At 50.3% G+C, this 15,280-nt stretch overlaps 1 protein-coding gene across 3 annotated transcripts in view; it reads left to right on the plus strand.

Annotated features, from left to right (window-relative positions):
• Nucleotides 1-15,280, plus strand: part of DROSHA (drosha ribonuclease III) — a 91,888-nt gene that overhangs the window by 61,514 nt on the left and 15,094 nt on the right. For all 3 annotated transcript variants that reach the window (XM_085889863.1, XM_085889862.1, XM_085889861.1), the window contains exons 21-26: nucleotides 8,981-9,080; nucleotides 9,234-9,336; nucleotides 9,428-9,498; nucleotides 9,619-9,663; nucleotides 9,770-9,927; nucleotides 10,234-10,339. In XM_085889863.1, coding sequence (XP_085745989.1) covers nucleotides 8,981-9,080; nucleotides 9,234-9,336; nucleotides 9,428-9,498; nucleotides 9,619-9,663; nucleotides 9,770-9,927; nucleotides 10,234-10,339 — 583 coding nt within the window. The remainder of the gene's footprint in view (nucleotides 1-8,980; nucleotides 9,081-9,233; nucleotides 9,337-9,427; nucleotides 9,499-9,618; nucleotides 9,664-9,769; nucleotides 9,928-10,233; nucleotides 10,340-15,280) is intronic.

Genomic DNA, 15,280 nt, shown 5'->3' on the forward strand with positions numbered 1-15,280 from the left:
CTCCGTCACCCTGGGCGAGTGCTTCGTGCTCCGTCACCCTGGGCGAGTGCTTCGTGCTCCGTCACCCTGGGCGAGTGCTTCGTGCTCCGTCACCCTGGGCGAGTGCTTCGTGCTCCGTCACCCTGGGCGAGTGCTTCGTGCTCCGTCACCCTGGGCGAGTGCTTCGTGCTCCGTCACCCTGGGCGAGTGCTTCGTGCTCCGTCACCCTGGGCGAGTGGTTCGTGCTCCGTCACCCTGGGCGAGTGGTTCGTGCTCCGTCACCCTGGGCGAGTGGTACGTGCTCCGTCACCCTGGGCGAGTGCTCCGTGCTCCGTCACCCTGGGCGAGTGCTCCGTGCTCCGTCACCCTGGGCGAGTGCTCCGTGCTCCGTCACCCTGGGCGAGTGCTCCGTGCTCCGTCACCCTGGGCGAGTGCTCCGTGCTCCGTCACCCTGGGCGAGTGCTCCGTGCTCCGTCACCCTGGGCGAGTGCTCCGTGCTCCGTCACCCTGGGCGAGTGCTCCGTGCTCCGTCACCCTGGGCGAGTGCTCCGTGCTCCGTCACCCTGGGCGAGTGCTCCGTGCTCCGTCACCCTGGGCGAGTGCTCCGTGCTCCGTCACCCTGGGCGAGTGCTCCGTGCTCCGTCACCCTGGGCGAGTGCTCCGTGCTCCGTCACCCTGGGCGAGTGCTCCGTGCTCCGTCACCCTGGGCGAGTGCTCCGTGCTCCGTCACCCTGGGCGAGTGCTCCGTGCTCCGTCACCCTGGGCGAGTGCTCCGTGCTCCGTCACCCTGGGCGAGTGCTCCGTGCTCCGTCACCCTGGGCGAGTGCTCCGTGCTCCGTCACCCTGGGCGAGTGCTCCGTGCTCCGTCACCCTGGGCGAGTGCTTCGTGCTCCGTCACCCTGGGCGAGTGCTTCGTGCTCCGTCACCCTGGGCGAGTGCTTCGTGCTCCGTCACCCTGGGCGAGTGCTTCGTGCTCCGTCACCCTGGGCGAGTGCTTCGTGCTCCGTCACCCTGGGCGAGTGCTTCGTGCTCCGTCACCCTGGGCGAGTGCTTCGTGCTCCGTCACCCTGGGCGAGTGCTTCGTGCTCCGTCACCCTGGGCGAGTGCTTCGTGCTCCGTCACCCTGGGCGAGTGCTTCGTGCTCCGTCACCCTGGGCGAGTGCTTCGTGCTCCGTCACCCTGGGCGAGTGCTTCGTGCTCCGTCACCCTGGGCGAGTGCTTCGTGCTCCGTCACCCTGGGCGAGTGCCGTGCTCCGTCACCCTGGGCGAGGGCTTCGTGCTCCGTCACCCTGGGCGAGTGCTTCGTGCTCCGTCACCCTGGGCGAGTGGTTCGTGCTCCGTCACCCTAGGCGAGTGGTACGTGCTCCGTCACCCTGAGCGAGTGGTGCTCCGTCACCCTGGGCGAGTGCTCCGTGCTCCGTCACCCTGGGCGAGTGCTCCGTGCTCCGTCACCCTGGGCGAGTGCTCCGTGCTCCGTCACCCTGGGCGAGTGCTCCGTGCTCCGTCACCCTGGGCGAGTGCTCCGTGCTCCGTCACCCTGGGCGAGTGCTCCGTGCTCCGTCACCCTGGGCGAGTGCTCCGTGCTCCGTCACCCTGGGCGAGTGCTCCGTGCTCCGTCACCCTGGGCGAGTGCTCCGTGCTCCGTCACCCTGGGCGAGTGCTCCGTGCTCCGTCACCCTGGGCGAGTGCTCCGTGCTCCGTCACCCTGGGCGAGTGCTCCGTGCTCCGTCACCCTGGGCGAGTGCTCCGTGCTCCGTCACCCTGGGCGAGTGCTCCGTGCTCCGTCACCCTGGGCGAGTGCTCCGTGCTCCGTCACCCTGGGCGAGTGCTTCGTGCTCCGTCACCCTGGGCGAGTGCTTCGTGCTCCGTCACCCTGGGCGAGTGCTCGTGCTCCGTCACCCTGGGCGAGTGCTTCGTGCTCCGTCACCCTGGGCGAGTGCTTCGTGCTCCGTCACCCTGGGCGAGTGCTTCGTGCTCCGTCACCCTGGGCGAGTGCTTCGTGCTCCGTCACCCTGGGCGAGTGCTTCGTGCTCCGTCACCCTGGGCGAGTGCTTCGTGCTCCGTCACCCTGGGCGAGTGCTTCGTGCTCCGTCACCCTGGGCGAGTGCTTCGTGCTCCGTCACCCTGGGCGAGTGCTTCGTGCTCCGTCACCCTGGGCGAGTGCTTCGTGCTCCGTCACCCTGGGCGAGTGCTTCGTGCTCCGTCACCCTGGGCGAGTGCTTCGTGCTCCGTCACCCTGGGCGAGTGCTTCGTGCTCCGTCACCCTGGGCGAGTGCTTCGTGCTCCGTCACCCTGGGCGAGTGCTTCGTGCTCCGTCACCCTGGGCGAGTGCTTCGTGCTCCGTCACCCTGGGCGAGTGGTTCGTGCTCCGTCACCCTGGGCGAGTGGTTCGTGCTCCGTCACCCTGGGCGAGTGGTTCGTGCTCCGTCACCCTGGGCGAGTGGTACGTGCTCCGTCACCCTGGGCGAGTGCTCCGTGCTCCGTCACCCTGGGCGAGTGCTCCGTGCTCCGTCACCCTGGGCGAGTGCTCCGTGCTCCGTCACCCTGGGCGAGTGCTCCGTGCTCCGTCACCCTGGGCGAGTGCTCCGTGCTCCGTCACCCTGGGCGAGTGCTCCGTGCTCCGTCACCCTGGGCGAGTGCTCCGTGCTCCGTCACCCTGGGCGAGTGCTCCGTGCTCCGTCACCCTGGGCGAGTGCTCCGTGCTCCGTCACCCTGGGCGAGTGCTCCGTGCTCCGTCACCCTGGGCGAGTGCTCCGTGCTCCGTCACCCTGGGCGAGTGCTCCGTGCTCCGTCACCCTGGGCGAGTGCTCCGTGCTCCGTCACCCTGGGCGAGTGCTCCGTGCTCCGTCACCCTGGGCGAGTGCTCCGTGCTCCGTCACCCTGGGCGAGTGCTCCGTGCTCCGTCACCCTGGGCGAGTGCTTCGTGCTCCGTCACCCTGGGCGAGTGCTTCGTGCTCCGTCACCCTGGGCGAGTGCTTCGTGCTCCGTCACCCTGGGCGAGTGCTTCGTGCTCCGTCACCCTGGGCGAGTGCTTCGTGCTCCGTCACCCTGGGCGAGTGCTTCGTGCTCCGTCACCCTGGGCGAGTGCTTCGTGCTCCGTCACCCTGGGCGAGTGCTTCGTGCTCCGTCACCCTGGGCGAGTGCTTCGTGCTCCGTCACCCTGGGCGAGTGCTTCGTGCTCCGTCACCCTGGGCGAGTGCTTCGTGCTCCGTCACCCTGGGCGAGTGCTTCGTGCTCCGTCACCCTGGGCGAGTGCTTCGTGCTCCGTCACCCTGGGCGAGTGCTTCGTGCTCCGTCACCCTGGGCGAGTGGTTCGTGCTCCGTCACCCTGGGCGAGTGGTTCGTGCTCCGTCACCCTGGGCGAGTGGTTCGTGCTCCGTCACCCTGGGCGAGTGGTACGTGCTCCGTCACCCTGGGCGAGTGGTACGTGCTCCGTCACCCTGGGCGAGTGCTCCGTGCTCCGTCACCCTGGGCGAGTGCTCCGTGCTCCGTCACCCTGGGCGAGTGCTCCGTGCTCCGTCACCCTGGGCGAGTGCTCCGTGCTCCGTCACCCTGGGCGAGTGCTCCGTGCTCCGTCACCCTGGGCGAGTGCTCCGTGCTCCGTCACCCTGGGCGAGTGCTCCGTGCTCCGTCACCCTGGGCGAGTGCTCCGTGCTCCGTCACCCTGGGCGAGTGCTCCGTGCTCCGTCACCCTGGGCGAGTGCTCCGTGCTCCGTCACCCTGGGCGAGTGCTCCGTGCTCCGTCACCCTGGGCGAGTGCTCCGTGCTCCGTCACCCTGGGCGAGTGCTCCGTGCTCCGTCACCCTGGGCGAGTGCTCCGTGCTCCGTCACCCTGGGCGAGTGCTCCGTGCTCCGTCACCCTGGGCGAGTGCTCCGTGCTCCGTCACCCTGGGCGAGTGCTCCGTGCTCCGTCACCCTGGGCGAGTGCTCCGTGCTCCGTCACCCTGGGCGAGTGCTCCGTGCTCCGTCACCCTGGGCGAGTGCTCCGTGCTCCGTCACCCTGGGCGAGTGCTCCGTGCTCCGTCACCCTGGGCGAGTGCTCCGTGCTCCGTCACCCTGGGCGAGTGCTCCGTGCTCCGTCACCCTGGGCGAGTGCTTCGTGCTCCGTCACCCTGGGCGAGTGCTTCGTGCTCCGTCACCCTGGGCGAGTGCTTCGTGCTCCGTCACCCTGGGCGAGTGCTTCGTGCTCCGTCACCCTGGGCGAGTGCTTCGTGTGTTTCTCTCTGGATGCGTCTGGGCGGTGTTTCTCTCCAGACAGCTTAGCTCCGGACGCGTCCGGGTGGGATTTATGCCTGGACGTGTTTGTCTCCTGACCGTGTTTATAGTATGACCAGTAGAAAATGGATTTTAGACATAATTTTGTTTCCATCCTCACTGTTATTCTCTTCAGAATAATTTGGATGAAACGGTGTGAATTGTAATTAACGCTCCACCACGCGTCTGCATTCCCTTCTTCTCACCTCACATTGTCTTTCCTTCCCCCACCCCTCCTTGCTCCTCCTCCCACCTGCATACGAGTTGTTGTTATAATCTATGGAAAGACGAAAAGAAAATTTTTGGCAACCTTATCCGCTGGAGCTATTATGAAGCTATCATGGAGATCCCGAATGTATTTACGAACACTCGGCTTGTTCAACACTGGTTTTGACCGACCCCAGTGAAAGGAAGGAAGTAAATAAATATTGGATACCCAGTAAAACCCAGTGAAAGGAAGACAAATAACTTAATCCGATTATCCAGGACTTCCACAACTCTGTTAAACCATGCATTAAAAACTGTTTTCAAATTACAAAATGTGCACCAAGTTTAAGTAAACAAAATTAGACACAGAATCCACAATTGAAGACGTAATGTAGCTCCAAGGTTGAGTTGCTTGTTCCCGATATTTAACTCCCATTTTCATCAGATCTCTAATTTCACTTTTACTAATTATATTCAAATCACCAGAAACTACGTGTGCACAAGGACCATATAAAAAAGGTGAAGACGAACATGCACAGTCAGTTTCCAAAATGTCCTTTACTATATCTACACTAAGAGTGTCTAGACTACGTAATAGTTCCTGCGGATAAGGCTGCTAATAATTTTGTTGTGGTTTGTAAAAAGTTTTATGTCGAGGTTTTATTAAATATAAAGAGGTAAATCATTGTATTCCTCGACTTTTCTGGATTCCTCAGCTTCATAAGAACCCGAACAAGTATAGGTTCATAGCGGGTGACAGGCAGTGTTCCACCAAACAATTATCCATTGTAGTTAACTCAGGCTTACAAGTTGTAAGGGAACAGTTGAGGAAATATTGTTTAGCAATTGAGAAGAATTCTGGTAGGAACACTTTCGGAAGCATTAATTCTTCTTTAGAGTTCTTCGACAGGATTAGATTCTTCAAAATAAAGTCTGTTGAAGTTTTTGATTTTTCAACTTTATATCCAAATTTGGATTTAGTACTTGTGAGGAATTCACTCTTCAAAGTGATTGACAAGTTTTTATGTGTCAGGTTTGATGGAGCATTCTTTTCTAAGAAGAAATACTCAAGTTTTCATTGTTTTAATAAGCAAAAGATTAACGATGCTGTTGGGTTTCTTTTATTTAATACTTTTTTATTTAATTAGGTGTGTGTGTGTGTGTGTGTGTGTGTGTGTGTGTGTGTGTGTGTGTGTGTGTGTGTGTGTGTGTGTGTGTGTGTTTTTATGGCTGGCTTCCTTCTTAAAACTATGGTGCAGTAATTGGTCTTTATTTTGATTTTGCTCCTTAACTTTAACTGGTAATAAACTCTACACTAGTATCCCTAAAAATAGTATGAAAGTAATTTGAAAATGAACACTTTCATGTTTTTTTTTTGAAAAGTTGTTTAAGTCTCTAGGTCTCTCGAACGAGGTTGTACATTTATTGTGTGCTGGAAAAGGATATGAGGTATCAATGTACTTTCGCGTCGATGGCTCAAATAACGTCGAGCTCGTCGCGGCGGGAGGTTAAAGTCCCGCGATGTCCCAAGCAGCTCTACTCTTGCGGAGACGTTCCAAATTAATGGTGGACAACGCACGCGGGGGTCATGAGGAGACACACGAGAAACCTTAAAGCTTTTAAACCCAACTCGTTTATTTCCCGAACCACGATAATAAAAAGAACCAGGGATGACTGAACTCGATGGAGAAGACGATGGTGGGTTGTGGTGGGGAAGAAGAGGAAAATGCTGAATCGATAATAAATAATTATGAACAAATAGATAAAATAAATCTAAAGAAACTAAGGTGCCTCAAGCCGGACTCAGTCACGGACAGGAAGGGAACAATAAACCGGTGGACTCAGCACTGGGGCAGCGGGGACGAGCAGGTGATGAGCGATGAGTGGGACGACGACAAGGCAAGTAGACGATGGCAGGACAAAGAGGATATGGGCAGGACAATGAGCAAGCTCCATATGACATTCAGAAGCAGGCATGCAGGACGACCTCCTCAACTCTTTCTCCTCGGTCTCCCTCAGACTCGCACACCCTCTCGAACGTTCTTTCTCGACCAACTGCTTTTTTTCTTCCTCGACCTCGCCTCAGACTTTAACTCTCAACAACTGCCTCTACCGTCCTCTCTTGCCCAACTCCTCGATTAGCTCCTCCCTTTCCTTCCTCTTCAGCAACGCTCCGCCAATTTGGGAGGCGTCTATGACTCCACCCCTTCTCTCGGGGCAGCGCTCCGACCCTCCCAGGCGATCCATTCCTCCTCCCCTTACGAGTTCAGATCTCCGCCTCCGCCTCTTTCGAGCTAAGTCTCCTGGCGCCTCCGGTAGAAGTTTACATAGAGGTTTTACACACAGTTTCCTTAACCATAATCCCTAACTACTGATTACTACGCACCACCCTCTGTGTGGCACTCATGCAGACAAGACAATCCTTCAGCTTACATTTCCATACTTGTACATCAAGATGGCGATCCACTCACACACGGACCATGCTACTCTCCACATTCTTGTCTGCTCTCTGGGAATATTGTTGCAAATCTGGAAGCCATGAGCACACAACATACAGGTCCTATAGATCAGTTATATCGGTAAGTATGTGTTTTATCGATAGCTTCCTTTCCCTTGTCTAATGGGAATTAAATGTACGTGCGCTGTGAGTTACTTTTGATAGTTAGGATTTCCTTTTATTTGTAACACCACCAGCAACGATAGCAACAACAGCAATGATAGCAACAACGACAGCAACGGATTACTGCAGCTCTGCAGAGAACAACGACAACCCTCTGCTCCCGGATTCTCAGCGCGCCGAGTGGGAGAGAGGTCGAGCCGCGCCGGAGCGCATAAAAAGCGAATCGGTCCTGGCTGGTGAGGAGCCTGAGAAGCTGGTCTTGGTCGTCGTCGCAATCTTCTTCCTTCTCCTCCGCCGCACGATTGAGCACTCAAGAGATATCCCCCCTGCAATAACTGCAAGTGTCGCTCGCCAGTGTCCGGGTTTGGCTCGCCTCTCGCTGGTCCTCGGGTCAACGCGAAGACCACTCAAGGTGGACAGGTCCAAGACAGACCCTGGTCTTCAGCCCGACTGTCATCCGTGCTGGAGGTCCAAATAAAGACCATTCGATCTGATTCTTTGGGTGTGTGTGTGTGTGTGTGTGTGTGTGTGTGTGTGTGTGTGTGTGTGTGTGTGTGTGTGTGTGTGTGTGTGTGTGTGTGTGTGTGTGTGTGTGTGTGTGTGTGTGTGTGTGTGTGTGTGTGTGTGTGTGTCCATGGGCCCGTCTATTAAGTGGTGAAATGTATAAGTGCTCTTGTTGTACATACCTTGCATACCTCCATTTATTAATATTCGGTTTAGCTCTGCCCTTATGTGCTCTCCTCATCCCCAATTGTGAATAAATACTCCAATTGTTAAATGTTTCAGCTCGTTCGTGTCTATTCCTTCATTGGCTTCGTGTGCTGCGTGTTAGAAAATTAGCCAGGCTGTTGCCGTTGTAACGGGATATTTGGGACCGACGGATCTCGGCGATCAAACCGCTCGGATCGCACACGGAACGGGTACGCTAAGCAGCTCATTCCATACGGGAGCCGTCGAGGGTGAATTTCCCCGGTAGGTTGGACCACGTGGGTATTTAGGTAAATTGAAATTGGCAATCGACCCTACCCCACGTGTTCTGTCTATTGGCGAACTTCGGTCCGAAAGGGACCCGTACTTTTCCGGAGTTTTCTGAAAAGGTACGATCTAAATTCCGGGCGATCGGTCGAGCCGACTCTGTAGCTCCATCTCGCGGACGCGCCCGGCCTCGCAACAATATAACCCCCCCTCCCCACCCCCCCAACTGTGGGTGAGCATCACTTCTTGCCGAGATGCTGTGGTTCCACTGATGCAGTTCCCCCTGTAGGTTAGAGCAGGAATTTGTAATTTGTTCAGGATACTGGCTATAGCTTGCCTCCTCTTCATGAAGGACACCAAGGGATCTTTAAAATCCACCAACAAATGCTGGTAGACGGGACACCCAGTTTAACATCCATCTGAGGGACGGCACCCGCATAGATGGCTCCCCCTACCTGCAAAACACCAGGATGGCTAATTTTAGTGGGGTCAAGGTTCGAATCTAGGCAAGACAACTCAGAGGTAAGTACGGATACCTCTCGGCTATCCTGCCAGCCCTGTGTTTGTAAGTAAACTTGGTTCATAAGTTACTTGCTCTAATCATGCCTCTCCACCCCCACCCCCCTCTCACCTCCCTTTCCACTGCCAATTTAATTTCTCGAAAAATTCCGCACAGGTTTCTTACCATCACACCTTAGGCTAACCTTCACGGTAATTATGTCTGCTCCTGCCGGTTTAAGTGAAAGTTCAAATTGGATTTTTCATTGTGCTGCCAGAGTTTTTCATCATATCATCTTCACTCTCCACCCTCCACCTCACTTAACTCTCTCACCATCCATTGTGAAATAAAAATCCCACCACGATGAAGAAATGATGTAAATTGATAAGACGATTCTCATTCTTTGATCCTCTCACTTTTTGTGTGACATCCCGAACTGCCATCAGTGTCCACCTCTACTTCCTGTTCCCTGGGTTGGAAGAGGGTGGCCTAGCAACTTATCGGACGGCTATCGTACAGAACCAGCATCTGGTGTTGCTTGCAAAGGTGGGAGAGAGGGTTTTGCTGGGTCATGCTCGTATGTGCTTTTCCTATCTCCAGCTAAATATTTGAGAGTAAGGCCATAAGCATGTACAAAACCTTCTGTATAGACTTAGCATGGAGTATAGCTTGTGAGATCAGTGAAAGTTGTGTTTCCAGAAGCTACAACTGGACGGTTTTATGCTGTATGCACATGGCCCTGACCTCTGCCGTGAGTCTGACTTGCGGCATGCCATGGCTAACTGTTTTGAGGCACTCATGGGTATGTCACACACGTCACGTGTTTCCGTGCACCATGCAATCGCGGCACAGCGTATTCTTCGATTTACGGGACCCGATTCTCTTTACGCCAGGTGCCATCTACGAAGAAGGTGGAATGGAGGAGGCGAAGAAACTTTTTGGAAGACTGCTCTTTGACGATAAGGTTTGGTGATGTCCTTCCCATTAAATTCAGCAGAGACATTTGGATTGGACAGAAAATGGTGTTTTTTACTTAAAAAAAAAAAATTATTTTCTTATTTGAATCTGAAGTTGTGTTCCCCAGGACCTGACTAACATCTGGTTGGACTACCCGCCTCACCCATTACAAGTAAGATGGCAAGGTTTAGCATGTCATTGGATCACTGTGTCTCGTAATGAACAACGATCACTCATGCGATGTTCGGCATGACCATACCTATTCAATCCCTGTCTAGTCTCAAGAACCGAACTCTGACCGACACCTGGTGAACACCTCTCCAGTACTGCGCAAACTCACCAATTTTGAGGAATCAATCGGAGTAGATTTCTCACATGTACGCCTGTTGGCACGTGCATTTACCCTGCGTACTGTCGGCTATAACCATCTCACTCTGTGAGTGCTTACCTCTTCTGTCCAACAACCCGAATCCCTCATCTCCTTGTGCAGCACACTATTTACCTTTATTTATTTTTTCCACTCCCCTGCACCTCCTTCTACCCTCATGGCATCCTATCCGTCCTTTTCATCCGCCCAAATATGGTCATGTTTTCACTATACCTACGGGGCAGCGATTAATGTCAGTGGTTGTTCACATTAATCCAAGGAAGCCTCTTTCAATAACGAGAGAGCTTTCAGGTGTTTATTGGTAATAAAATGATTGTTCTGGTGACCTTTGACCTTGCCACTGTGCTCTTCCAGGGGTCACAATCAACGCATGGAGTTTCTCGGGGACTCCATCATGCAAATGGTCACGACAGAGTATCTGTTCCACCACTTTCCCGATCACCACGAGGGCCACCTGACGGTGAGAAAAGGATGTCGTGTCCTCTACTTACCATGGTGTCGTGTCCCGGGTGGCCCAGAAGTAATAGGACAATTCCCCGAACAATAGTCACGACAATTTCATTATTATTTTATTATTTATTCTTATTAATTCGATGATTTATTCAATTTTGTTTGATATTATTAATTGATAATAATTAATTTGATTGCAGAATCCCCAAAAGTGGAAGATTTGAACCATGGAGGATCTTTTTCTGCTTAAATGTGGATTCTCTGACTGCCCTATTACTTCTGGGTCACACGGTATATATATATATATATATATATATATATATATATATATATATATATATATATATATATATATATATATATATATACAGAGGACTGCAAAAGTATTGACCCCCGACCAATAATACCACATTTAGATTAATTATGCAGAAACAATTTTAACAAATGAACCTTTAAATTCATAACTGAAGAGATCAAAGTAAACACTGTTATAGTTGAAGGAGGTTACATGTCAGGAATTCCTGGAAAAAAAACATGTACAAATCAATATTCACTGGTTGTAAAAGTATTCAGCCATTTATGTGAGGTCTTTGTGGAAGCACCTTTTGCAGCAATGATTGCTATGAGTCTTTTTGGGTAGGTCTCTACCAGCTTTGCACAGTGAGATGGTGAAATCTTTGCCCATTCTTCATGTAAAAATTGCTCTAGTTCTGCCGAGTTTGATAGGGATCGTCGATGGACATCAATATTCAAGTCAAGCCATAAATGTTCAATTGGGTTCAAGTGAGGACTTTGACTGGGCCATGCAAGAACATAAATTTTCTTCTTATTTAGCCACTCCAGTGTGGCTTTAGCTTTGTGCTCTGGATCATTGTCCTACTGAAATGTCAATCTCCTACCCAGTTTCAGATTCATTGCTGACTCAAGCAGGTTTTCATCAAGCATTCTCCTGTACTTTGCACCGTCCATTGTCCCTTCTATCCCGACAAACTTGCCCATCACTGCTGATGTAAAAGAACCCCATAACATGATGCTGCCACCACCATGCTTGGCAGTAGGAATGGTGTTGACCGAGTGATGTGCCGTGTTGGGCTTGCGCCAGATATTACGCTTTGAATTTAGACCAAAACGTTTAATGTTTGTCTTGTTCAACCACAAAACGTTTCTCGACAAGCCTGCAGTATCATTAAGATGCTTTTCGCAAACTCCATATGAGCTTTAAGATGCATATTTTTTCAGTAATGGCTTCTTTCTTGCCACCTGTCCATGAAGGCCAGCTTTGTGAAGGGAATGGAATAGTGTTGATTGATGAATGCTGACCCCATCTTGGACATGGAGCCTTGCAGATCTTTCATAGTCATTGTTGGATTAACCGTGACATCCATAACCAGTTTTCTGTTTGTCTGGCTGATGAGTTTGGATGGGCGACCTGATCTTGGTGGAGACTGGGTGGTATGATACGCTTTCCACTTCTTAATGATGGATTTTACCGCACTCATCGGGATGAGTGACTGAAATCTTCTTATAACCCTCTCCTGAATGGTGCTTCTCCACCACTTTATGCCTGATTTCTCTGGATATCTCCTTGGTCTTCATGTTTGCTTTGTTTGGTTGATTCAGTTAGTTGCACCTTAAAACTCCTTAAATAAGTGGGGAGATTGATTTTGAAGTTAAACCACTGATGACATACAGGTGAAACCTGTTTCACTTATTTTGTAACTTTACCCCTGGAAGTGATTTGGGGTTAATTAGGCAAAGGGTTTGAATACTGATGTAACTGAGAATCATCTGATTTTCTTTGTTAATCTAACTTGTTCACATTTTATCTGCATTTTTTGGCTTTATCACTTTGGAGTAGTTTGTGAAAACTATCTCTATCTCTATCTATATAGTTTGATTTGAAAGCATCATGAAATAAGCTCAGGTGGCATCAAAATGTGAAAACTTTGGAGGGGGTGAATACTTTTGCAGGGCACTGTATCTGTATGCATAAAAGCGAAATGTTTGCTTGTTTGTTTGTTTGTGACCCGACTCCTCTGAGCTCCGAAGGTTAATCACCACAAAACTTTTGAGAACAACATTCTTTACCACGGAGCACCTAAATAGAGGTTTTAAACAGTCATTTTCTCACAATTCATAAATTATAAACACCCGAGCTGCCACCTGTCACCGTCACCTGTCAGCAAGGATAGATCCATCTATCTATAATTCCAGCAGTGTGTGTGTGTGTGTGTGTGTGTGTGTGTGTGTGTGTGTGTGTGTGTGTGTGTGTGTGTGTGTGTGTGTGTGACCGCTGTTTCTCGACAACCACTGGTCCGATCTAATTGAAACTTGCCAGGTATATTGCTGGGGACCTGAGGATGTGCCTTTTCAAGGTGTGATATTAATTGGACAAGTGCTTCCCAAGTTATGGCCATTTATTTACCAAACCAATGACAAGACACGTTGCTGCGTGGGCGTGGCCGATGGAGAAGGGAACCTCAGCCGCGTTCCCCATTACAGGTTACAACGTACGGACTACCGGAGAGTGATGACTTTGTGTATTCTAATAATTTCTCAATTTCTTATGCGCATTTATAGATAAACACAATGCCCCAAGTTATGATCGTTTTCATTTTCAAGGGTGCATAAATTTTGGTAACATCAGAGTGAGCTGGTGTGCTCCGAAGCAGGAAGTAATTTTTTTCTCTCTCTTCTCTTCTCTTTGTGTTTTTCCTTGCTATGACATTGCGAAAAGGCAAAATACGTTGGCGCTAATTGAATAATTGGCCATTGAAACGAAATTGCGAATAATCGTGACTGCGATATGCGAACTTCTGGGCCACGCACGTACGGGCACGCGAGAGCGATGGAACGGCCTGTGTGGTTGTTGTTTCTTGGTCGCGGTTTGAATTTTTTTTTTTTTTTAAAACGGGCACGTACGAGTATATACAATGATTCATAAAAAGCCCATTGTCTTTCAGATTTCAACCTGGATACCGGTATATTTGGTGAGGGGGTAACTTCTGATCATCAAATATGGTATCAAATGTGAAAAAAAAATTCTCAATTAAGACCTTACCATGATCGGTATAATTGGCAGAGGGGTCACATGACCTTTCAAATGCGCAAATCATTCAAAAACCGAACATTGTATAAATACAACCCATACATCGATTTAAAGGTAATTTTGCTGCTCATCCAAAGACGTAACTCAAGGGTGAAAAGAGAGTTTGTAGAAAAGAGGTTGCCATCTTAGCTAACTTCACCATATATACACCTCAAATATCCTTGTGTCGTATAGCTTAAAATATCTCGGTTAACATCGTGATTTGATTTTTGATCGTAAATTGAACGTAGATGTTTGATTGATTTCATTGGAGATGTCTCACCTAGGAATTTTTTGGAGTGTGTATCGTTGGTGGAAGCGTGAATTCAGTGTAAAAATTCAGTGACGAGATATCGTCGTGGGTGGAGCCGGTAACCTTGGCAACCGTTATTTTTTTTGATTTTCAAATGGTTTCTGGTCACTCTCACAGACATTCAATCACAGGTGAGATATATTTAATTTCTTACAATATTATCGATTTCTCCGACCTCTTAACGATGTCTTATTGAAGGGGCCATTCAAAAATTGTGTACCTAATGCATCGCGGTTGGAGTTTGGAGTTTGGTGGGGGTGAGTGGATGTCCAAACATCTGAGTTTTACACTTACAGGGGGTTGGGGTGGGGGATATTTCCAGAGCCGTTATGCAACGACCTTTTTATCCGTTACGTATTAAAATGAGCTGTTAGATGACCTTTTGGACGTTTCTGGGTGTGAGCTTTCCCGTAACTTTGAATGAGGTTGTGATTGAGCATTTCTCTATTAGCCATGGCTTTGCCGAGAGATCTCATTGTAAACTGGTCGATGGAAGAAAAAAATAGAAGTGACGCCACCTCCCTGGGAAGATGAAGAAGAGGCTGCAGCAATAAAATAGCTTGTCCACCTCCATATATAAAACCAAAATGTTTTTTTTTTGTTTGTGACCTTTCTGCTTTGAACTCTCAAAGTTAATTCGTGACAAAACTTTCTGTAGAAATGCCTAAATAGGCATTTTAATCAATGATGGGGAGGTCATTTGGCCCATTATTGCCATATTACACTCCAGAGTTAATTTATTTACGAACATGAGGTAATTTATTTACTCCAGCTTCACTCCTTTACACCCTGTGGACCCCTTAGACGCTTTAATATCCATTTAGACCCTTTTGATATGTCCAGACTGTCTTCGACCCTTTTCAGACCTATAGACCTTTAAAGACCCTTTGGACAATTTCAGACCATTTGGACACTTCAGACCGCTTTTGCTCTTTTGCCCTTAGACCCCTTCAGACATTTAGACCCATTTAAGACCCTTAAGGTACTTTTGACCCCTTTATGACCCTTATGCCACTTTCGACCCCTCGACACCCTTTCGAAAATCGAAAAAGATTCCCCCGAAAATCATTTTTGACGGCATTTTTCATGCACCATTCGCATTGCATCACAAGTTCCGATAATGAATCGAAACTGATATCCCAAAATGAAACTGATGGAGAAAAGTGAAACTGAAACTACTAATCTATGGATCATCGAATGGGAAACCAAAATGAAATGCTGTGAGAAATAATGGATGGAAATTGCCAAAAGCAAAGCGTACAGAGAGAGAAGGCAGGTTGGGGACTGAAGAAGCAATGTGGAGAGGGGTAGGTGCCTGGAGGAAGGTCAGTTGGTATGGAACGAACTTTGGTGATCTTCCTTCAGGCAGGAGGTCCAAAACGTGCCTTAAATTCGTTTTCCAGCCGAGCTTTCATAATATCACCCTCACAACCACGCAGTACTTCGGAGTTACAACAAGGATGGATTGGACATCTTTGCTGGTGGAATGGAAAGAGGTTAGGGAAAGAGCCAAGGCTTCCAGCTCCACCTAATGCGATATCTGCACACTG

This window comes from Eptatretus burgeri, chromosome 7 (assembly GCF_056783735.1).
Source record: "Eptatretus burgeri isolate ZD-2024b chromosome 7, Ebu_testis_v1, whole genome shotgun sequence".
Lineage (NCBI taxonomy): Eukaryota > Metazoa > Chordata > Myxini > Myxiniformes > Myxinidae > Eptatretus > Eptatretus burgeri.